Genomic DNA, 23,448 nt, shown 5'->3' with positions numbered 1-23,448 from the left:
GCAAAACGCTGCACGGGAAAACTTGAAATTAGCGCTCCGCGGGCAGCCTACACACCAACTGCGCGGTGGAAGCTAACACCAACAGGGGCAGTTAAGCTAAGTTCAAGTCGGCAGACAACGGAGCTAACTAGCAGCAGCTAGCTAGCCCAACTCAGCAGAGGTGTTCTCAGCGAGGTGAAGAGCGTAAGAACTGAGGGATGACTGTGATGACAGCGGCTATATGTGCAGGCGGGGCCGTGCGCGTGTCATCACACGTCATCTGCCTTAAAGGCGTGATTAAAGGTTTCTTCAGCCAGGACACGCGAGGGCGTGATATCCCATACTTATGTGTTGTACCGAGTGAATCGACTGAAAGGGAACGGAGCAGACTCAACGCCGCCAACTCTGTCCAAACAACCGCCAGAGGAGAAAAGAACAAAATCTTCAGAGGAAGATGGCATCTCCAATAAAACAATCTTTGAAGCCATTCTGGGACTTGAGAAGAAATTTGAAACACAACTGGAAGATATCAGAGAACAAAACAGAGTGCAGCTATGGTCGCCAGTTTGGCTAAGGCTGTAGAGCAGGGGTGCCCACTCCTAGTCCTCGAGAGCTACTGTCCTGCAGTTTTTAGATGCATCCCTAATGGTTTGATTACCTCTTCAGCATGCCATCAAGTTTGGCAAAGGCCTGATAACAAGCCATTCATTTGATTCAGGTGTGTCAAAACAAGGATGCATCTAAAACCTGCAGGACGGTAGCTCTCGAGGACTGGGATTGGACACCCCTGCTGTAGAGTTTAACACTGCATAGATGGTCGATTGTAAAATTAAAGTTGCTAAACTAGAAAATGCGAATGAACAGCTGCTTAAAGAAAAACGGCAATTTGATATATATATTTTTTTAATTTGGAAAAGAGTAGGCAAAAATAAATAGTAAGTGTTCAGATGGTGGGAGTAAGACAGGCAGTAACGCAGATAACGGATAATATCGTAAGCTGAGACGTGTGCTGTTTCACACCTTTAGTGATGTCATACGGAGGAAATGCTCACCAATGCTCTGTGTCTTTTAGGTAGCCATCAAACACATTCCAAAGGACAGAATCCCCATCAAAGTGACGGTAAGTGTGCAACACTTGAACTGTTTTTACATTCCTGGACTGAGTGCAGCGTTCACCTGTGGAACGTCTCTTCCTCATCATCCACTTTGTTGGAATATATCAGGGTGAAAACGGGAAGCGGGTCTCGGTGGAAGTGGCCATTATGCTGAAGCTTGCAGCTGAAGCGGATGGACCAGTGGGAGCGTCAGCACCCGTGTCTCTGCTGGACTGGTTTGACCTCGGCACAGAGCTGATCCTGGTGCTGGAGAGACCCATCCCCGCTGTGGACCTGCATGATTACATAACAGCAAATGGAGGATGTTTACCAGAGGAAAAGGCCAAGGTAAGTTGACTGGAAGAGCCTTAGACTGTACAGCATTCAATCAAAGCACAGAGTATCAGAGAAGCGTCAACCCATTGACTCATTACTGTCTTTTTCATCTTTTCCAGGTCATTCTGAAGCAGCTGGTTGATGCAGCGAAGCACCTGGAGGATAAACACATCTTTCACCGGGACATCAAGAGTGAGAACATTCTGATTGAGACCGGCTCAGATGTGCCTCGTGTTCGCATCATCGACTTTGGACTGAGCTGCTTTGCTAAGGAGCGATCGGTGTACCGCCTCTTCTATGGTAACATATTCAGCTCCTGCTCTTCACACATGTAGCAATTTGTGCCTTTTGTTTTACAAGAAATTGTCATTGTGTCTGTTTATTAGGTACACCTATTCACACCCCTCCCGAATGTTACGGCCGCAAAAAATACAGGGCTGGACCCACCACGGTGTGGCAAATGGGAGTGGTGCTGTATGAAGCGCTTCATGTGGGGGACTTTAATACCATGACGTTCCTCCAAAAGGAACTGAAATTCAACAAGGATCTGTCGCCACGTAAGAAAACGTCACGCTTCAACATTCACTGATGGCTTGGATCACTGGAACTATCATCTTCATCTTTTTCCTCCTTTCTTTCTCTCCAGACTGCCGGAACTTCTTGGACGCATGTTTAACCAACGTCCCGGAGAAGCGCCCAACGCTGGAGGACCTCCAGCTTCACCCCTGGCTCAGATAAACCCGTCTCTCTCACACACAGACACACACTTCATATATTGTCATATAAGTGTGATACATTACCTAACTTTCTTTTCTTTGTCTTTTTTTTTTTTTGTCTTTTTTACAGGAAAAAATTGTTTTTAGTTTTTTTGGCCTATTCTAAATTCTGCTATCCTGGAGTTCCTGTAACCCCCCCCCCAGCCGTCCCAGGAAAGGGGATCTCTCTTTGAATGGGCTTTCCCGAGGTTTCTTCCCATCGATCTGGCCCCCCGGGGAGTTTTTCCTCGTCTTCATAGAGAGCTTGGGCTGGGTCAGGAGCTCCATCAAAATTGGCCTAATTTGATTAGTTAAATGTAATAAAATACTTTAATGTAATCAAATAAAATTTAGTAAAAGTCTGAACATTTAATTTCCATCAAAATAAAACTTGTTAAATTCAACTTTGGTGAGAATACTCTTTTATTACCATTTCAAGGATTGTTTTTTACCCAAAAAAGAAGAAAACTGAAAATGAATCAGGTTAAAGTATAACTACTGGCCTGCATTTACCAGTAAGTACAAACTCTCCACAAGTACCACTTAACTCAGGTTTCCCACGGCACCTGTGCAGAGTTTCTGTTTATGACCGTGCTCTTGTTTAAGTTGACTCCGCTCATTAATAAATCTTGTAAAAAGTTCAAGCGATTGCGTCTGCTCTTTGGTCCAACTGCACTCTCATTTCCAGTCTGTGACATGGGGGTTCCTGTCTTTCTTTCCTTTGCATTATTGTTAGGTTTTTACCTTTCAATATAAGGTGCCTTGAGGCAACCGTTGTTGTGATTTTGTGCTATATCAATCAAATACCCTCTGTAACCCTGTTGTGTTGCAACTCCAAATGGGAACATTTTTCGTGAATGCAACTGCTTCTACTGACATTTTGACTTTAAACATAAAATATTTTTGTATTTGTCAAGTAATACCACACACTACTCAAACAGGTGGTATGAACTTATTTCAAACAACTGCATAATTTGAAGGATACAGCTTACGTAAGCCAAATCTTTGTAAGCTGCAAAGACCATTAAAGTCAGGAGTGTTTGTTAAATGGGAAAGTTTAACCTACAACAGGGATACTTTGGACAGCATTGTTTGACACAGACAGGAGGATTTTTTTTATATAAAATATTAATAATGCACTAGAGCCTACATTAAATATATTATGTATAATCCAGCTGAATGAAATACAGTGGAACAATGGATTTCCATTCCATCTTGGGTTCTTAACATGCTAGGCTAGGCTCACACCTAGCCTAGCATCGGCAGTAACATCTGTAGCTTGTAACATTCAACACTTATACCACACTGTAAGGAACAACAAGAAAAGTAAAACAACACACTACATTCTCATAGCTCCCGATTATTTTTTTCCAAATGTTTTTGAGCTTAATCGGCCAGTAAAATACATTATCTAAACTTAACAGGTAGCTAACGAAAGCGAGTGACTCACCGAGATTTTCCAACACAAATAACTCCACAGATGTTATTCCCTCTGGGGTCAGAGTTCGGGGGCCTAATAAAAGAGCAGCTTATTAGCACTGTTATGTGTAAAAAAAAAAAAAAAAAGGTCTCATTAACTGCTTTGCAGCACTGCATACTTTGTTGAAAGTACACTTGACCGCCAGGGGGTGGCATCAAGATGGCGGCTTTAACGGTCGTGTGTTTTTTCAGGAGCACCGAAAGAGCGCACAATTTGCTAAGTAAGTTTATTCTCCTTCCAGTTGAATATGCCCACAAGATTATTAAACATACAAAGCTGCATTTTGTACCATCAAACTGTAATGCTAAGACGTCTTCACATGCTAAAGTCAGTGATCATGGCTATGCTAACATCGAAGCGGCTAATGTGGGCCTAAACAAACAAGAAAGCGGAGCAGACTCAACGCCGCCAACTCTGTCCAAACAACCGCCAGAGGAGAAAAGAACAAAATCTTCAGAGGAAGATGGTGTCTCCAATAAAACAATCTTTGAAGCCTTTCTGGGACTTGAGAAGAAATTTGAAACACAACTGGAAGATATCAGAGAACAAAACAGAGTGCAGCTATGGTCGCCAGTTTGGCTAAGGCTGTAGAGTTTAACACTGCATAGATGGTCAATTGTAAAATTAAAGTTGCTAAACTAGAAAATGCGAATGAACAGCTGCTTAAAGAAAAACGGCAATTTGATATATATATTTTTTTAATTTGGAAAAGAGTAGGCAAAAATAAATTTTATATCTTCCTTCTTAATTGATGGCATTGAATGTGAGGAGCCTAAAATTTTGCAAGATGAAGTTTATACATTCTATTCCAATCTATATTCCTCACAGTTCTCCCAAGCAGACTGTGATGTCTGTTTTGATCAAATAAATAATTTAATCCCTCAAATTGATGAATCATTTAAGGAATTTTGTGAATCTGATTTTAGAATTGAAGAGTTAGATGCATCTGTTAAGAAAATGGCGTTTAATAAATCCCCTGGTGCAGATGGGCTTAAAGTTAATTTCTTCAATTTTTCAGGGAAGACTTAAGGGAAATTTTATTTAAAGCTATATTGGTTTTAAATAAAGCCAATATAGCTTTAATAAAAACAACCCAATACATTTAATCTTATGTAAGCAGTATATACATGAATGTCAATTTTTTTTAAGACCAAACCAACCTTAGTTCACTGGAAGAACGACTTAAACCTGTTTATTAAATCCGTGACTTTGATTAAAAAGAAAAAGGCTACATATTTTGCTTCCTTTTTGGAAGATTTAGATTTGTTGAATTAATACTTTGATAATTTCCTGTATTTCACATGGGTTAAAAAAGATATATTAAATATATTTGTTTATGCTTTTTAAAGAACATATTTTAACATTGGACTCAACAACAAATAAATCCTCGCTAACAAAAAAGGAACTTCAAGCGCCAAATTGCTTTATATTTCTTCACTTAAATATACAGGCAGCAAGTAGGGGTGACATTCGGCCCCAAGTTTGAGGTGTTAGGCCTTAAACTGGACTAATCAACATAAGGATGGAAGCCACTGTGGAACTTTTTCAGTAAGTTGAGTTTTGTACGTGTTTTGTAAGTTAATCAGTAAATTAACACCAATAGCTAGTTAACCTTAGCAATTCACACAACAACTGGGTGTTGGGTAACTATGATGTTTTTATTTTAGAAAATAGTCCGTACACATGAATTAATGTACTTTAATATAAAAATGGAAGGTGATACAACCTCAAAAGCATGGTTGCCTCTAGATTTAAAAAGAGAAATAAGGTCTAGTAGTTTCACTATATAAAGAATAAATGCAAAATTTAAAAAGAACTGTTATAGCTGGATATATCGACGACTTATTCAATTATATGAAATGTTATGGCTTCGTGTGCCACAGTGTTTTTCTTTAAACTACTTGGGAACACTTTTACTGGCAGTCGGTGATGTCACTGAAAGGCAAGATTCTGTTGCCATAGTCTCCTGAGTTTATTTTGAAAGCTCACTTACAGAACTCGCTTAAACAGCTTAGAAAGGACCAGCACACACATTTGAAGAAATATTCACTACGTTTTCCTGTTTCAAACATTTTAAAAATTAAGATGAACAAGGAAACGAGAAAAAGTACAAGTCCAGCAGATAAGAAAGATCCAGGAGATCAAAGTAAGTAAACAAATACATCAAATCTGTGTAAAATCCCCCAAATAACAGAATCTACATTTCTAAAAATGTTGACACTCTGTGTAAAAATGAATCATTTGAATCCTGTGTTTGAGTGAAAATAGCAGAAATACAACATGTCTAATCAAAGAAAGGTTACTGGGGCACTTTGTCTTTGGTAAAATAACGGGACAAGTTTATTCTTGGACTCAGCAGTAAAAACAGACCAACAAGTGTCATGAAGATCTAAGACTTAGTAGACCTAGTATGGACTGGTGTTGCTCTGTTTTTATCAAAAGGATAAACTTATTAGAATGCCATCAAAATCCTTCCAGTCCTGATGTCGAGCACTCTTTTTCACTACTGTGTTGTTGTTGTTGTTGTTGACAGACTCTAAGAACAGGATGGCTAAAAGAAAGGCCAGTCCTGAAAGGAAGACCCCCGTAAAAAGGAGGAGGGTCACTGAGCAGGCTGCTCCTTCCACCAGCTCAGACGCTCATGAGGTCAAAGGAGTGAAGCGTAAGGTCCAGCAAGATGCAGCGGGCACAACCAGTCCAGCAAAGAAGCCTAAACTTGCTGAGCCTACGAGCGGTGACAAGGAGCAAGCGTCTTCCTCCTTGGACGCTGGTAAAGGTAGACTAATTAGTTGAGTGAGGGGTAGATTAAGGAGATGAAGGAGATATTTGTGTCTATGATCTAATGAGCTGATGTGCTTTTGGTGTTTTCCACATCTGCAGACTGCAGTCAAAGCACAAAGCACGGGTGCATGAAAGATGGCAGGAGGAAGTCTGCAGGAGACAGCAAAGAGCCACCCAAGAGAAAGAAAGGGGACAAAACCAAACACAGCGCCCAAACTTCAGCAGCTGACCAGAGACGTAAGTAGCAAGCAGCTTGGCTTTTATACTCTGGTGAAGAGCAAAATGAATATTTAGGCTACAGCAGAGAGTCATTTGTGTCACAGCTGTAGTAAAACAACACGTGTGTTTGTCTTTTCAGGTGAATTCCAGGCCAGATACGTGGAGGAGCACCATCTTGGAGGAGGCGGCTGTGGAGCAGTGTTTGCTGGCTACCGGATAACGGATCGTTGCCCAGTAAGTGTTCAGATGGTGGGAGTAAGACAGGCAGTAACGCAGATAACGGATAATATCGTAAGCTGAGACGTGTGCTGTTTCACACCTTTAGTGATGTCATATGGAGGAAATGCTCACCAATGCTCTGTGTCTTTTAGGTAGCCATCAAACACATTCCAAAGGACAGAATCCCCATCAAAGTGACGGTAAGTGTGCAACACTTGAACTGTTTTTACATTCCTGGACTGAGTGCAGCGTTCACCTGTGGAACGTCTCTTCCTCATCATCCACTTTGTTGGAATATATCAGGGTGAAAACGGGAAGCGGGTCTCGGTGGAAGTGGCCATTATGCTGAAGCTTGCAGCTGAAGCGGATGGACCAGTGGGAGCGTCAGCACCCGTGTCTCTGCTGGACTGGTTTGACCTCGGCACAGAGCTGATCCTGGTGCTGGAGAGACCCATCCCCGCTGTGGACCTGCATGATTACATAACAGCAAATGGAGGATGTTTACCAGAGGAAAAGGCCAAAGTAAGTTGACTGGAAGAGCCTTAGACTGTACAGCATTCAATCAAAGCACAGAGTATCAGAGAAGCGTCAACCCATTGACTCATTACTGTCTTTTTCATCTTTTCCAGGTCATTCTGAAGCAGCTGGTTGATGCAGCGAAGCACCTGGAGGATAAACACATCTTTCACCGGGACATCAAGAGTGAGAACATTCTGATTGAGACCGGCTCAGATGTGCCTCGTGTTCGCATCATCGACTTTGGACTGAGCTGCTTTGCTAAGGAGCGATCGGTGTACCGCCTCTTCTATGGTAACATATTCAGCTCCTGCTCTTCACACATGTAGCAATTTGTGCCTTTTGTTTTACAAGAAATTGTCATTGTGTCTGTTTATTAGGTACACCTATTCACACCCCTCCCGAATGTTACGGCCGCAAAAAATACAGGGCTGGACCCACCACGGTGTGGCAAATGGGAGTGGTGCTGTATGAAGCGCTTCATGTGGGGGACTTTAATACCATGACGTTCCTCCAAAAGGAACTGAAATTCAACAAGGATCTGTCGCCACGTAAGAAAACGTCACGCTTCAACATTCACTGATGGCTTGGATCACTGGAACTATCATCTTCATCTTTTTCCTCCTTTCTTTCTCTCCAGACTGCCGGAACTTCTTGGACGCATGTTTAACCAACGTCCCGGAGAAGCGCCCAACGCTGGAGGACCTCCAGCTTCACCCCTGGCTCAGATAAACCCGTCTCTCTCACACACAGACACACACTTCATATATTGTCATATAAGTGTGATACATTACCTAACTTTCTTTTCTTTGTCTTTTTTTTTTTTTGTCTTTTTTACAGGAAAAAATTGTTTTTAGTTTTTTTGGCCTATTCTAAATTCTGCTATCCTGGAGTTCCTGTAACCCCCCCCCCAGCCGTCCCAGGAAAGGGGATCTCTCTTTGAATGGGCTTTCCCGAGGTTTCTTCCCATCGATCTGGCCCCCCGGGGAGTTTTTCCTCGTCTTCATAGAGAGCTTGGGCTGGGTCAGGAGCTCCATCAAAATTGGCCTAATTTGATTAGTTAAATGTAATAAAATACTTTAATGTAATCAAATAAAATTTAGTAAAAGTCTGAACATTTAATTTCCATCAAAATAAAACTTGTTAAATTCAACTTTGGTGAGAATACTCTTTTATTACCATTTCAAGGATTGTTTTTTACCCAAAAAAGAAGAAAACTGAAAATGAATCAGGTTAAAGTATAACTACTGGCCTGCATTTACCAGTAAGTACAAACTCTCCACAAGTACCACTTAACTCAGGTTTCCCACGGCACCTGTGCAGAGTTTCTGTTTATGACCGTGCTCTTGTTTAAGTTGACTCCGCTCATTAATAAATCTTGTAAAAAGTTCAAGCGATTGCGTCTGCTCTTTGGTCCAACTGCACTCTCATTTCCAGTCTGTGACATGGGGGTTCCTGTCTTTCTTTCCTTTGCATTATTGTTAGGTTTTTACCTTTCAATATAAGGTGCCTTGAGGCAACCGTTGTTGTGATTTTGTGCTATATCAATCAAATACCCTCTGTAACCCTGTTGTGTTGCAACTCCAAATGGGAACATTTTTCGTGAATGCAACTGCTTCTACTGACATTTTGACTTTAAACATAAAATATTTTTGTATTTGTCAAGTAATACCACACACTACTCAGACAGGTGGTATGAACTTATTTCAAACAACTGCATAATTTGAAGGATACAGCTTACGTAAGCCAAATCTTTGTAAGCTGCAAAGACCATTAAAGTCAGGAGTGTTTGTTAAATGGGAAAGTTTAACCTACAACAGGGATACTTTGGACAGCATTGTTTGACACAGACAGGAGGATTTTTTTTATATAAAATATTAATAATGCACTAGAGCCTACATTAAATATATTATGTATAATCCAGCTGAATGAAATACAGTGGAACAATGGATTTCCATTCCATCTTGGGTTCTTAACATGCTAGGCTAGGCTCACACCTAGCCTAGCATCGGCAGTAACATCTGTAGCTTGTAACATTCAACACTTATACCACACTGTAAGGAACAACAAGAAAAGTAAAACAACACACTACATTCTCATAGCTCCCGATTATTTTTTTCCAAATGTTTTTGAGCTTAATCGGCCAGTAAAATACATTATCTAAACTTAACAGGTAGCTAACGAAAGCGAGTCACTCACCGAGATTTTCCAACACAAATAACTCCACAGATGTTATTCCCTCTGGGGTCAGAGTTCGGGGGCCTAATAAAAGAGCAGCTTATTAGCACTGTTATGTGTAAAAAAAAAAAAAAAAAAAAAGGTCTCATTAACTGCTTTGCAGCACTGCATACTTTGTTGAAAGTACACTTGACCGCCAGGGGGTGGCATCAAGATGGCGGCTTTAACGGTCGTGTGTTTTTTCAGGAGCACCGAAAGAGCGCACAATTTGCTAAGTAAGTTTATTCTCCTTCCAGTTGAATATGCCCACAAGATTATTAAACATACAAAGCTGCATTTTGTACCATCAAACTGTAATGCTAAGACGTCTTCACATGCTAAAGTCAGCGATCATGGCTATGCTAACATCGAAGCGGCTAATGTGGGCCTAAACAAACAAGAAAGCGGAGCAGACTCAACGCCGCCAACTCTGTCCAAACAACCGCCAGAGGAGAAAAGAACAAAATCTTCAGAGGAAGATGGTATCTCCAATAAAACAATCTTTGAAGCCATTCTGGGACTTGAGAAGAAATTTGAAACACAACTGGAAGATATCAGAGAACAAAACAGACAGAGTGCAGCTATGGTCGCCAGTTTGGCTAAGGCTGTAGAGTTTAACACTGCATAGATGGTCGATTGTAAAATTAAAGTTGCTAAACTAGAAAATGCGAATGAACAGCTGCTTAAAGAAAAACGGCAATTTGATATATATATTTCTTTAATTTGGAAAAGAGTAGGCAAAAATAAATTTTATATCTTCCTTCTTAATTGATGGCATTGAATGTGAGGAGCCTAAAATTTTGCAAGATGAAGTTTATACATTCTATTCCAATCTATATTCCTCACAGTTCTCCCAAGCAGACTGTGATGTCTGTTTTGATCAAATAAATAATTTAATCCCTCAAATTGATGAATCATTTAAGGAATTTTGTGAATCTGATTTTAGAATTGAAGAGTTAGATGCATCTGTTAAGAAAATGGCGTTTAATAAATCCCCTGGTCCAGATGGGCTTAAAGTTAATTTCTTCAATTTTTCAGGGAAGACTTAAGGGAAATTTTATTTAAAGCTATATTGGTTTTAAATAAAGCCAATATAGCTTTAATAAAAACAACCCAATACATTTAATCTTATGTAAGCAGTATATACATGAATGTCAATTTTTTTTAAGACCAAACCAACCTTAGTTCACTGGAAGAACGACTTAAACCTGTTTATTAAATCCTTGACTTTGATTAAAAAGAAAAAGGCTACATATTTTGCTTCCTTTTTGGAAGATTTAGATTTGTTGAATTAATACTTTGATAATTTCCTGTATTTCACATGGGTTAAAAAAGATATATTAAATATATTTGTTTATGCTTTTTAAAGAACATATTTTAACATTGGACTCAACAACAAATAAATCCTCGCTAACAAAAAAGGAACTTCAAGCGCCAAATTGCTTTATATTTCTTTACTTAAATATACAGGCAGCAAGTAGGGGTGACATGGGGCCCCAAGTTTGAGGTGTTAGGCCTTAAACTGGACTAATCAACATAAGGATGGAAGCCACTGTGGAACTTTTTCAGTAAGTTGAGTTTTGTACGTGTTTTGTAAGTTAATCAGTAAATTAACACCAATAGCTAGTTAACCTTAGCAATTCACACAACAACTGGGTGTTGGGTAACTATGATGTTGTTATTTTAGAAAATAGTCCGTACACATGAATTAATGTACTTTAATATAAAAATGGAAGGTGATACAACCTCAAAAGCGTGGTTGCCTCTAGATTTAAAAAGAGAAATAAGGTCTAGTAGTTTCACTATATAAAGAATAAATGCAAAATTTAAAAAGAACTGTTATAGCTGGATATATCGACGACTTATTCAATTATATGAAATGTTATGGCTTCGTGTGCCACAGTGTTTTTCTTTAAACTACTTGGGAACACTTTTACTGGCAGTCGGTGATGTCACTGAAAGGCAAGATTCTGTTGCCATAGTCTCCTGAGTTTATTTTGAAAGCTCACTTACAGAACTCGCTTAAACAGCTTAGAAAGGACCAGCACACACATTTGAAGAAATATTCACTACGTTTTCCTGTTTCAAACATTTTAAAAATTAAGATGAACAAGGAAACGAGAAAAAGTACAAGTCCAGCAGATAAGAAAGATCCAGGAGATCAAAGTAAGTAAACAAATACATCAAATCTGTGTAAAATCCCCCAAATAACAGAATCTACATTTCTAAAAATGTTGACACTCTGTGTAAAAATGAATCATTTGAATCCTGTGTTTGAGTGAAAATAGCAGAAATACAACATGTCTAATCAAAGAAAGGTTACTGGGGCACTTTGTCTTTGGTAAAATAACGGGACAAGTTTATTCTTGGACTCAGCAGTAAAAACAGACCAACAAGTGTCATGAAGATCTAAGACTTAGTAGACCTAGTATGGACTGGTGTTGCTCTGTTTTTATCAAAAGGATAAACTTATTAGAATGCCATCAAAATCCTTCCAGTCCTGATGTCGAGCACTCTTTTTCACTACTGTGTTGTTGTTGTTGTTGTGTACAGACTCTAAGAACAGGATGGCTAAAAGAAAGGCCAGTCCTGAAAGGAAGACCCCCGTAAAAAGGAGGAGGGTCACTGAGCAGGCTGCTCCTTCCACCAGCTCAGACGCTCATGAGGTCAAAGGAGTGAAGCGTAAGGTCCAGCAAGATGCAGCGGGCACAACCAGTCCAGCAAAGAAGCCTAAACTTGCTGAGCCTACGAGCGGTGACAAGGAGCAAGCGTCTTCCTCCTTGGACGCTGGTAAAGGTAGACTAATTAGTTGAGTGAGGGGTAGATTAAGGAGATGAAGGAGATATTTGTGTCTATGATCTAATGAGCTGATGTGCTTTTGGTGTTTTCCACATCTGCAGACTGCAGTCAAAGCACAAATGGGTGCATGAAAGATGGCAGGAGGAAGTCTGCAGGAGACAGCAAAGAGCCACCCAAGAGAAAGAAAGGGGACAAAACCAAACACAGCGCCCAAACTTCAGCAGCTGACCAGAGACGTAAGTAGCAAGCAGCTTGGCTTTTATACTCTGGTGAAGAGCAAAATGAATATTTAGGCTACAGCAGAGAGTCATTTGTGTCACAGCTGTAGTAAAACAACACGTGTGTTTGTCTTTTCAGGTGAATTCCAGGCCAGATACGTGGAGGAGCACCATCTTGGAGGAGGCGGCTGTGGAGCAGTGTTTGCTGGCTACCGGATAACGGATCGTTGCCCAGTAAGTGTTCAGATGGTGGGAGTAAGACAGGCAGTAACGCAGATAACGGATAATATCGTAAGCTGAGACGTGTGCTGTTTCACACCTTTAGTGATGTCATACGGAGGAAATGCTCACCAATGCTCTGTGTCTTTTAGGTAGCCATCAAACACATTCCAAAGGACAGAATCCCCATCAAAGTGACGGTAAGTGTGCAACACTTGAACTGTTTTTACATTCCTGGACTGAGTGCAGCGTTCACCTGTGGAACGTCTCTTCCTCATCATCCACTTTGTTGGAATATATCAGGGTGAAAACGGGAAGCGGGTCTCGGTGGAAGTGGCCATTATGCTGAAGCTTGCAGCTGAAGCGGATGGACCAGTGGGAGCGTCAGCACCCGTGTCTCTGCTGGACTGGTTTGACCTCGGCACAGAGCTGATCCTGGTGCTGGAGAGACCCATCCCCGCTGTGGACCTGCATGATTACATAACAGCAAATGGAGGATGTTTACCAGAGGAAAAGGCCAAGGTAAGTTGACTGGAAGAGCCTTAGACTGTACAGCATTCAATCAAAGCACAGAGTATCAGAGAAGCGTCAACCCATTGACTCATTACTGTCTTTTTCATCTTTTCCAGGTCATTCTGAAGCAGCTGGTTGATGCAGCGAAGCACCTGGAGGATAAACACATCTTTCACCGGGACATCAAGAGTGAGAACATTCTGATTGAGACCGGCTCAGATGTGCCTCGTGTTCGCATCATCGACTTTGGACTGAGCTGCTTTGCTAAGGAGCGATCGGTGTACCGCCTCTTCTATGGTAACATATTCAGCTCCTGCTCTTCACACATGTAGCAATTTTTGCCTTTTGTTTTACAAGAAATTGTCATTGTGTCTGTTTATTAGGTACACCTATTCACACCCCTCCCGAATGTTACGGCCGCAAAAAATACAGGGCTGGACCCACCACGGTGTGGCAAATGGGAGTGGTGCTGTATGAAGCGCTTCATGTGGGGGACTTTAATACCATGACGTTCCTCCAAAAGGAACTGAAATTCAACAAGGATCTGTCGCCACGTAAGAAAACGTCACGCTTCAACATTCACTGATGGCTTGGATCACTGGAACTATCATCTTCATCTTTTTCCTCCTTTCTTTCTCTCCAGACTGCCGGAACTTCTTGGACGCATGTTTAACCAACGTCCCGGAGAAGCGCCCAACGCTGGAGGACCTCCAGCTTCACCCCTGGCTCAGATAAACCCGTCTCTCTCACACACAGACACACACTTCATATATTGTCATATAAGTGTGATACATTACCTAACTTTCTTTTCTTTGTCTTTTTTTTTTTTTGTCTTTTTTACAGGAAAAAATTGTTTTTAGTTTTTTTGGCCTATTCTAAATTTTGTTGTCCTGGAGTTCCTGTAACCCCCCCCCCAGCCGTCCCAGGAAAGGGGATCTCTCTTTGAATGGGCTTTCCCGAGGTTTCTTCCCATCGATCTGGCCCCCCGGGGAGTTTTTCCTCGTCTTCATAGAGAGCTTGGGCTGGGTCAGGAGCTCCATCAAAATTGGCCTAATTTGATTAGTTAAATGTAATAAAATACTTTAATGTAATCAAATAAAATTTAGTAAAAGTCTGAACATTTAATTTCCATCAAAATAAAACTTGTTAAATTCAACTTTGGTGAGAATACTCTTTTATTACCATTTCAAGGATTGTTTTTTACCCAAAAAAGAAGAAAACTGAAAATGAATCAGGTTAAAGTATAACTACTGGCCTGCATTTACCAGTAAGTACAAACTCTCCACAAGTACCACTTAACTCAGGTTTCCCACGGCACCTGTGCAGAGTTTCTGTTTATGACCGTGCTCTTGTTTAAGTTGACTCCGCTCATTAATAAATCTTGTAAAAAGTTCAAGCGATTGCGTCTGCTCTTTGGTCCAACTGCACTCTCATTTCCAGTCTGTGACATGGGGGTTCCTGTCTTTCTTTCCTTTGCATTATTGTTAGGTTTTTACCTTTCAATATAAGGTGCCTTGAGGCAACCGTTGTTGTGATTTTGTGCTATATCAATCAAATACCCTCTGTAACCCTGTTGTGTTGCAACTCCAAATGGGAACATTTTTCGTGAATGCAACTGCTTCTACTGACATTTTGACTTTAAACATAAAATATTTTTGTATTTGTCAAGTAATACCACACACTACTCAGACAGGTGGTATGAACTTATTTCAAACAACTGCATAATTTGAAGGATACAGCTTACGTAAGCCAAATCTTTGTAAGCTGCAAAGACCATTAAAGTCAGGAGTGTTTGTTAAATGGGAAAGTTTAACCTACAACAGGGATACTTTGGACAGCATTGTTTGACACAGACAGGAGGATTTTTTTTATATAAAATATTAATAATGCACTAGAGCCTACATTAAATATATTATGTATAATCCAGCTGAATGAAATACAGTGGAACAATGGATTTCCATTCCATCTTGGGTTCTTAACATGCTAGGCTAGGCTCACACCTAGCCTAGCATCGGCAGTAACATCTGTAGCTTGTAACATTCAACACTTATACCACACTGTAAGGAACAACAAGAAAAGTAAAACAACACACTACATTCTCATAGCTCCCGATTATTTTTTTCCAAATGTTTTTGAGCTTAATCGGCCAGTAAAATACATTATCTAAACTTAACAGGTAGCTAACGAAAGCGAGTCACTCACCGAGATTTTCCAACACAAATAACTCCACAGATGTTATTCCCTCTGGGGTCAGAGTTCGGGGGCCTAATAAAAGAGCAGCTTATTAGCACTGTTATGTGTAAAAAAAAAAAAAAAAAAAGGTCTCATTAACTGCTTTGCAGCACTGCATACTTTGTTGAAAGTACACTTGACCGCCAGGGGGTGGCATCAAGATGGCGGCTTTAACGGTCGTGTGTTTTTTCAGGAGCACCGAAAGAGCGCACAATTTGCTAAGTAAGTTTATTCTCCTTCCAGTTGAATATGCCCACAAGATTATTAAACATACAAAGCTGCATTTTGTACCATCAAACTGTAATGCTAAGACGTCTTCACATGCTAAAGTCAGCGATCATGGCTATGCTAACATCGAAGCGGCTAATGTGGGCCTAAACAAACAAGAAAGCGGAGCAGACTCAACGCCGCCAACTCTGTCCAAACAACCGCCAGAGGAGAAAAGAACAAAATCTTCAGAGGAAGATGGTATCTCCAATAAAACAATCTTTGAAGCCATTCTGGGACTTGAGAAGAAATTTGAAACACAACTGGAAGATATCAGAGAACAAAACAGACAGAGTGCAGCTATGGTCGCCAGTTTGGCTAAGGCTGTAGAGTTTAACACTGCATAGATGGTCGATTGTAAAATTAAAGTTGCTAAACTAGAAAATGCGAATGAACAGCTGCTTAAAGAAAAACGGCAATTTGATATATATATTTCTTTAATTTGGAAAAGAGTAGGCAAAAATAAATTTTATATCTTCCTTCTTAATTGATGGCATTGAATGTGAGGAGCCTAAAATTTTGCAAGATGAAGTTTATACATTCTATTCCAATCTATATTCCTCACAGTTCTCCCAAGCAGACTGTGATGTCTGTTTTGATCAAATAAATAATTTAATCCCTCAAATTGATGAATCATTTAAGGAATTTTGTGAATCTGATTTTAGAATTGAAGAGTTAGATGCATCTGTTAAGAAAATGGCGTTTAATAAATCCCCTGGTCCAGATGGGCTTAAAGTTAATTTCTTCAATTTTTCAGGGAAGACTTAAGGGAAATTTTATTTAAAGCTATATTGGTTTTAAATAAAGCCAATATAGCTTTAATAAAAACAACCCAATACATTTAATCTTATGTAAGCAGTATATACATGAATGTCAATTTTTTTTAAGACCAAACCAACCTTAGTTCACTGGAAGAACGACTTAAACCTGTTTATTAAATCCTTGACTTTGATTAAAAAGAAAAAGGCTACATATTTTGCTTCCTTTTTGGAAGATTTAGATTTGTTGAATTAATACTTTGATAATTTCCTGTATTTCACATGGGTTAAAAAAGATATATTAAATATATTTGTTTATGCTTTTTAAAGAACATATTTTAACATTGGACTCAACAACAAATAAATCCTCGCTAACAAAAAAGGAACTTCAAGCGCCAAATTGCTTTATATTTCTTCACTTAAATATACAGGCAGCAAGTAGGGGTGACATGGGGCCCCAAGTTTGAGGTGTTAGGCCTTAAACTGGACTAATCAACATAAGGATGGAAGCCACTGTGGAACTTTTTCAGTAAGTTGAGTTTTGTACGTGTTTTGTAAGTTAATCAGTAAATTAACACCAATAGCTAGTTAACCTTAGCAATTCACACAACAACTGGGTGTTGGGTAACTATGATGTTGTTATTTTAGAAAATAGTCCGTACACATGAATTAATGTACTTTAATATAAAAATGGAAGGTGATACAACCTCAAAAGCGTGGTTGCCTCTAGATTTAAAAAGAGAAATAAGGTCTAGTAGTTTCACTATATAAAGAATAAATGCAAAATTTAAAAAGAACTGTTATAGCTGGATATATCGACGACTTATTCAATTATATGAAATGTTATGGCTTCGTGTGCCACAGTGTTTTTCTTTAAACTACTTGGGAACACTTTTACTGGCAGTCGGTGATGTCACTGAAAGGCAAGATTCTGTTGCCATAGTCTCCTGAGTTTATTTTGAAAGCTCACTTACAGAACTCGCTTAAACAGCTTAGAAAGGACCAGCACACACATTTGAAGAAATATTCACTACGTTTTCCTGTTTCAAACATTTTAAAAATTAAGATGAACAAGGAAACGAGAAAAAGTACAAGTCCAGCAGATAAGAAAGATCCAGGAGATCAAAGTAAGTAAACAAATACATCAAATCTGTGTAAAATCCCCCAAATAACAGAATCTACATTTCTAAAAATGTTGACACTCTGTGTAAAAATGAATCATTTGAATCCTGTGTTTGAGTGAAAATAGCAGAAATACAACATGTCTAATCAAAGAAAGGTTACTGGGGCACTTTGTCTTTGGTAAAATAACGGGACAAGTTTATTCTTGGACTCAGCAGTAAAAACAGACCAACAAGTGTCATGAAGATCTAAGACTTAGTAGACCTAGTATGGACTGGTGTTGCTCTGTTTTTATCAAAAGGATAAACTTATTAGAATGCCATCAAAATCCTTCCAGTCCTGATGTCGAGCACTCTTTTTCACTACTGTGTTGTTGTTGTTGTTGTGTACAGACTCTAAGAACAGGATGGCTAAAAGAAAGGCCAGTCCTGAAAGGAAGACCCCCGTAAAAAGGAGGAGGGTCACTGAGCAGGCTGCTCCTTCCACCAGCTCAGACGCTCATGAGGTCAAAGGAGTGAAGTGTAAGGTCCAGCAAGATGCAGCGGGCACAACCAGTCCAGCAAAGAAGCCTAAACTTGCTGAGCCTACGAGCGGTGACAAGGAGCAAGCGTCTTCCTCCTTGGACGCTGGTAAAGGTAGACTAATTAGTTGAGTGAGGGGTAGATTAAGGAGATGAAGGAGATATTTGTGTCTATGATCTAATGAGCTGATGTGCTTTTGGTGTTTTCCACATCTGCAGACTGCAGTCAAAGCACAAAGCACGGGTGCATGAAAGATGGCAGGAGGAAGTCTGCAGGAGACAGCAAAGAGCCACCCAAGAGAAAGAAAGGGGACAAAACCAAACACAGCGCCCAAACTTCAGCAGCTGACCAGAGACGTAAGTAGCAAGCAGCTTGGCTTTTATACTCTGGTGAAGAGCAAAATGAACATTTAGGCTACAGCAGAGAGTCATTTGTGTCACAGCTGTAGTAAAACAACACGTGTGTTTGTCTTTTCAGGTGAATTCCAGGCCAGATACGTGGAGGAGCACCATCTTGGAGGAGGCGGCTGTGGAGCAGTGTTTGCTGGCTACCGGATAACGGATCGTTGCCCAGTAAGTGTTCAGATGGTGGGAGTAAGACAGGCAGTAACGCAGATAACGGATAATATCGTAAGCTGAGACGTGTGCTGTTTCACACCTTTAGTGATGTCATACGGAGGAAATGCTCACCAATGCTCTGTGTCTTTTAGGTAGCCATCAAACACATTCCAAAGGACAGAATCCCCATTAAAGTGACGGTAAGTGTGCAACACTTGAACTGTTTTTACATTCCTGGACTGAGTGCAGCGTTCACCTGTGGAACGTCTCTTCCTCATCATCCACTTTGTTGGAATATATCAGGGTGAAAACGGGAAGCGGGTCTCGGTGGAAGTGGCCATTATGCTGAAGCTTGCAGCTGAAGCGGATGGACCAGTGGGAGCGTCAGCACCCGTGTCTCTGCTGGACTGGTTTGACCTCGGCACAGAGCTGATCCTGGTGCTGGAGAGACCCATCCCCGCTGTGGACCTGCATGATTACATAACAGCAAATGGAGGATGTTTACCAGAGGAAAAGGCCAAGGTAAGTTGACTGGAAGAGCCTTAGACTGTACAGCATTCAATCAAAGCACAGAGTATCAGAGAAGCGTCAACCCATTGACTCATTACTGTCTTTTTCATCTTTTCCAGGTCATTCTGAAGCAGCTGGTTGATGCAGCGAAGCACCTGGAGGATAAACACATCTTTCACCGGGACATCAAGAGTGAGAACATTCTGATTGAGACCGGCTCAGATGTGCCTCGTGTTCGTATCATCGACTTTGGACTGAGCTGCTTTGCTAAGGAGCGATCGGTGTACCGCCTCTTCTATGGTAACATATTCAGCTCCTGCTCTTCACACATGTAGCAATTTGTGCCTTTTGTTTTACAAGAAATTGTCATTGTGTCTGTTTATTAGGTACACCTATTCACACCCCTCCCGAATGTTACGGCCGCAAAAAATACAGGGCTGGACCCACCACGGTGTGGCAAATGGGAGTGGTGCTGTATGAAGCGCTTCATGTGGGGGACTTTAATACCATGACGTTCCTCCAAAAGGAACTGAAATTCAACAAGGATCTGTCGCCACGTAAGAAAACGTCACGCTTCAACATTCACTGATGGCTTGGATCACTGGAACTATCATCTTCATCTTTTTCCTCCTTTCTTTCTCTCCAGACTGCCGGAACTTCTTGGACGCATGTTTAACCAACGTCCCGGAGAAGCGCCCAACGCTGGGGGACCTCCAGCTTCACCCCTGGCTCAGATAAACCCGTCTCTCTCACACACAGACACACACTTCATATATTGTCATATAAGTGTGATACATTACCTAACTTTCTTTTCTTTGTCTTTTTTTTTTTTTTGTCTTTTTTACAGGAAAAAATTGTTTTTAGTTTTTTTGGCCTATTCTAAATTTTGTTGTCCTGGAGTTCCTGTAACCCCCCCCCAGCCGTCCCAGGAAAGGGGATCTCTCTTTGAATGGGCTTTCCCGAGGTTTCTTCCCATCGATCTGGCCCCCCGGGGAGTTTTTCCTCGTCTTCATAGAGAGCTTGGGCTGGGTCAGGAGCTCCATCAAAATTGGCCTAATTTGATTAGTTAAATGTAATAAAATACTTTAATGTAATCAAATAAAATTTAGTAAAAGTCTGAACATTTAATTTCCATCAAAATAAAACTTGTTAAATTCAACTTTGGTGAGAATACTCTTTTATTACCATTTCAAGGATTGTTTTTTACCCAAAAAAGAAGAAAACTGAAAATGAATCAGGTTAAAGTATAACTACTGGCCTTCATTTACCAGTAAGTACAAACTCTCCACAAGTACCACTTAACTCAGGTTTCCCACAGCACCTGTGCAGAGTTTCTGTTTATGACCGTGCTCTTGTTTAAGTTGACTCCGCTCATTAATAAATCTTGTAAAAAGTTCAAGCGATTGCGTCTGCTCTTTGGTCCAACTGCACTCTCATTTCCAGTCTGTGACATGGGGGTTCCTGTCTTTCTTTCCTTTGCATTATTGTTAGGTTTTTACCTTTCAATATAAGGTGCCTTGAGGCAACCGTTGTTGTGATTTTGTGCTATATCAATCAAATACCCTCTGTAACCCTGTTGTGTTGCAACTCCAAATGGGAACATTTTTCGTGAATGCAACTGCTTCTACTGACATTTTGACTTTAAACATAAAATATTTTTGTATTTGTCAAGTAATACCACACACTACTCAAACAGGTGGTATGAACTTATTTCAAACAACTGCATAATTTGAAGGATACAGCTTACGTAAGCCAAATCTTTGTAAGCTGCAAAGACCATTAAAGTCAGGAGTGTTTGTTAAATGGGAAAGTTTAACCTACAACAGGGATACTTTGGACAGCATTGTTTGACACAGATAGGAGGATTTTTTTTATATAAAATATTAATAATGCACTAGAGCCTACATTAAATATATTATGTATAATCCAGCTGAATGAAATACAGTGGAACAATGGATTTCCATTCCATCTTGGGTTCTTAACATGCTAGGCTAGGCTCACACCTAGCGGCAGTAACATCTGTAGCTTGTAACATTCAACACTTATACCACACTGTAAGGAACAACAAGAAAAGTAAAACAACACACTACATTCTCATAGCTCCCGATTATTTTTTTCCAAATGTTTTTGAGCTTAATCGGCCAGTAAAATACATTATCTAAACTTAACAGGTAGCTAACGAAAGCGAGTGACTCACCGAGATTTTCCAACACAAATAACTCCACAGATGTTATTCCCTCTGGGGTCAGAGTTCGGGGGCCTAATAAAAGAGCAGCTTATTAGCACTGTTATGTGTAAAAAAAAAAAAAAAAAAAAGGTCTCATTAACTGCTTTGCAGCACTGCATACTTTGTTGAAAGTACACTTGACCGCCAGGGGGTGGCATCAAGATGGCGGCTTTAACGGTTGTGTGTTTTTTCAGGAGCACCGAAAGAGCGCACAATTTGCTAAGTAAGTTTATTCTCCTTCCAGTTGAATATGCCCACAAGATTATTAAACATACAAAGCTGCATTTTGTACCATCAAACTGTAATGCTAAGACGTCTTCACATGCTAAAGTCAGTGATCATGGCTATGCTAACATCGAAGCGGCTAATGTGGGCCTAAACAAACAAGAAAGCGAATAGTTATGTCTATAACTTCTGTTCCCTGAAGGAGAGGAACGAGGTACAACACATAAGTATGGGATATCACGCCCTCGCGTGTCCTGGCTGAAGAAACCTTTAATCACGCCTTTAAGGCAGATGACGTGTGATGACACGCGCACGGCCCCGCCTGCACATATAGCCGCTGTCATCACAGTCATCCCTCAGTTCGATAGCCGCTCTTCACCGAGCCAAACTGCTCAGTGGGGCCACCTTGTGTTGTACCTCGTTCCTCTCCTTCAGGGAACAGAAGTTATAGACATAATTATTCGTTCCCTTTCAGTCGATTCACTCGGTACAACACATAAGTATGGGACATATATACACGCCCCACAGAGCAGCCACCGAACCGGAATCGGACCACCACATCCTTAGTGAGTGGTAGACCCAGCAGAAAGGACAGCATGAGCCTCCGAAGGGGCTGTAACGTCCAACCGATAAAACCGCACAAAAGTGTGCGGTGATGCCCAACTAGCTGCCGCACAAATATCAGCTACAGGCACCCCTTTAAAAAGAGCCCATGAGGTTGCCATCCCTCTGGTGGAATGAGCTCCCACCCCATGGGGCAAAGCAAGACCACTGGTGCCGTATGCCAGTGAGATAGCTTCTATAATCCAGTGGGACAGCCTCTGTTTCGACAGAGCTCTACCTCTATTCGGATTAGCGAAGCAGACAAACAGCTGGTCACATAAACGCACATCCTGAGTGCGCTCAATGTAGGTGCATAGCACACGCACTGGACAAAGAGAATGCATTCTCCTCTGCTCCTCAGATGCAAAAGGAGGGGAGCAAAAACTCAGCAACTCAAACTCCATTGAGCTAGAAGATGCAGGCATGATCTTGGGAAAATAGGCAGCATTTGGACGCAATACGACCTTGTGGCCATCAGAAGAGAACTGCGTGCAGGAGGGATGCACAGAGAGCGCATGAAGGTCACCCACTCGCTTTGCCGAAGCCAAAGCGAGAAGTAATGCAGTCTTATATGAAAGAAATTTCATATCCACAGACTCAATGGGTTCAAACGGGGGGCTACAAAGGGCCTCCAGCACCAAAGACAAGTCCCAAGCAGGGACACTGGACTTAAGCACGGGCCTCAGCCGGCGAACTCCTTTCAGAAAACGTATGGCGAGGGGATGCGCACCTAGTGTCACCCCGTCAAAGCCAATATGACAAGCAGATATAGCTGCCAAATAAACCTTAAATGTCGAAAATGAAAGGCCCTTATCCAGCAGCTCCTGCAGGAATGTCAAAACATCCACAATAGAGCACTGAAATGGGAGAGTGTGGCGGTCCTGGCACCATTGCTCGAAGGCTCGCCATTTGTAAGCGTACAAGCCTCTAGTAGATGAGGCCCTAGCGCTCTGAATTGTCGCTATCACACTAGGTGGCAAACCCTTAGCAATCAAGTTTAACCTCTCAGCAGGTAAGCATGAAGGCGCCACAGATCTGGGCGCGGATGAAACAATTCTCCTCCCGCCTGAGAGAGGAGATC

At 41.0% G+C, this 23,448-nt stretch overlaps 4 protein-coding genes across 4 annotated transcripts; all 4 read left to right on the top strand.

Annotated features, from left to right (window-relative positions):
• Positions 1-926: 926 nt before the first annotated feature.
• Positions 927-3,238, top strand: LOC146381171 (serine/threonine-protein kinase pim-1-like). Its single transcript, XM_084938599.1, has 6 exons — positions 927-935; positions 1,052-1,099; positions 1,149-1,421; positions 1,529-1,709; positions 1,796-1,966; positions 2,056-3,238. The coding sequence occupies exons 1-6, from the start codon at positions 927-929 to the stop codon at positions 2,145-2,147; spliced, it is 774 nt and encodes a 257-aa protein (XP_084794725.1). The 3' UTR covers positions 2,148-3,238.
• Positions 3,239-6,890: 3,652 nt separating this feature from the next.
• LOC146381170 (serine/threonine-protein kinase pim-1-like) lies at positions 6,891-8,111 on the top strand. Its single transcript, XM_084938598.1, has 6 exons — positions 6,891-6,899; positions 7,016-7,063; positions 7,167-7,385; positions 7,493-7,673; positions 7,760-7,930; positions 8,020-8,111. The coding sequence occupies exons 1-6, from the start codon at positions 6,891-6,893 to the stop codon at positions 8,109-8,111; spliced, it is 720 nt and encodes a 239-aa protein (XP_084794724.1).
• A 4,748-nt stretch (positions 8,112-12,859) lies between these two features.
• Positions 12,860-14,080, top strand: LOC146381169 (serine/threonine-protein kinase pim-1-like). Its single transcript, XM_084938597.1, has 6 exons — positions 12,860-12,868; positions 12,985-13,032; positions 13,136-13,354; positions 13,462-13,642; positions 13,729-13,899; positions 13,989-14,080. The coding sequence occupies exons 1-6, from the start codon at positions 12,860-12,862 to the stop codon at positions 14,078-14,080; spliced, it is 720 nt and encodes a 239-aa protein (XP_084794723.1).
• Positions 14,081-19,144: 5,064 nt separating this feature from the next.
• LOC146381168 (serine/threonine-protein kinase pim-2-like) lies at positions 19,145-20,050 on the top strand. Its single transcript, XM_084938596.1, has 4 exons — positions 19,145-19,324; positions 19,432-19,612; positions 19,699-19,869; positions 19,959-20,050. The coding sequence occupies exons 1-4, from the start codon at positions 19,145-19,147 to the stop codon at positions 20,048-20,050; spliced, it is 624 nt and encodes a 207-aa protein (XP_084794722.1).
• The last annotated feature ends 3,398 nt before the right edge of the window (positions 20,051-23,448 follow it).

This window comes from Perissodus microlepis, chromosome 8 (genome assembly GCF_051167445.1).
Source record: "Perissodus microlepis isolate ML-2025 ecotype Zambia chromosome 8, ASM5116744v1, whole genome shotgun sequence".
NCBI classification, from domain to species: domain Eukaryota; kingdom Metazoa; phylum Chordata; class Actinopteri; order Cichliformes; family Cichlidae; genus Perissodus; species Perissodus microlepis.
This window is presented reverse-complemented; position numbering and strand designations above follow the sequence as displayed.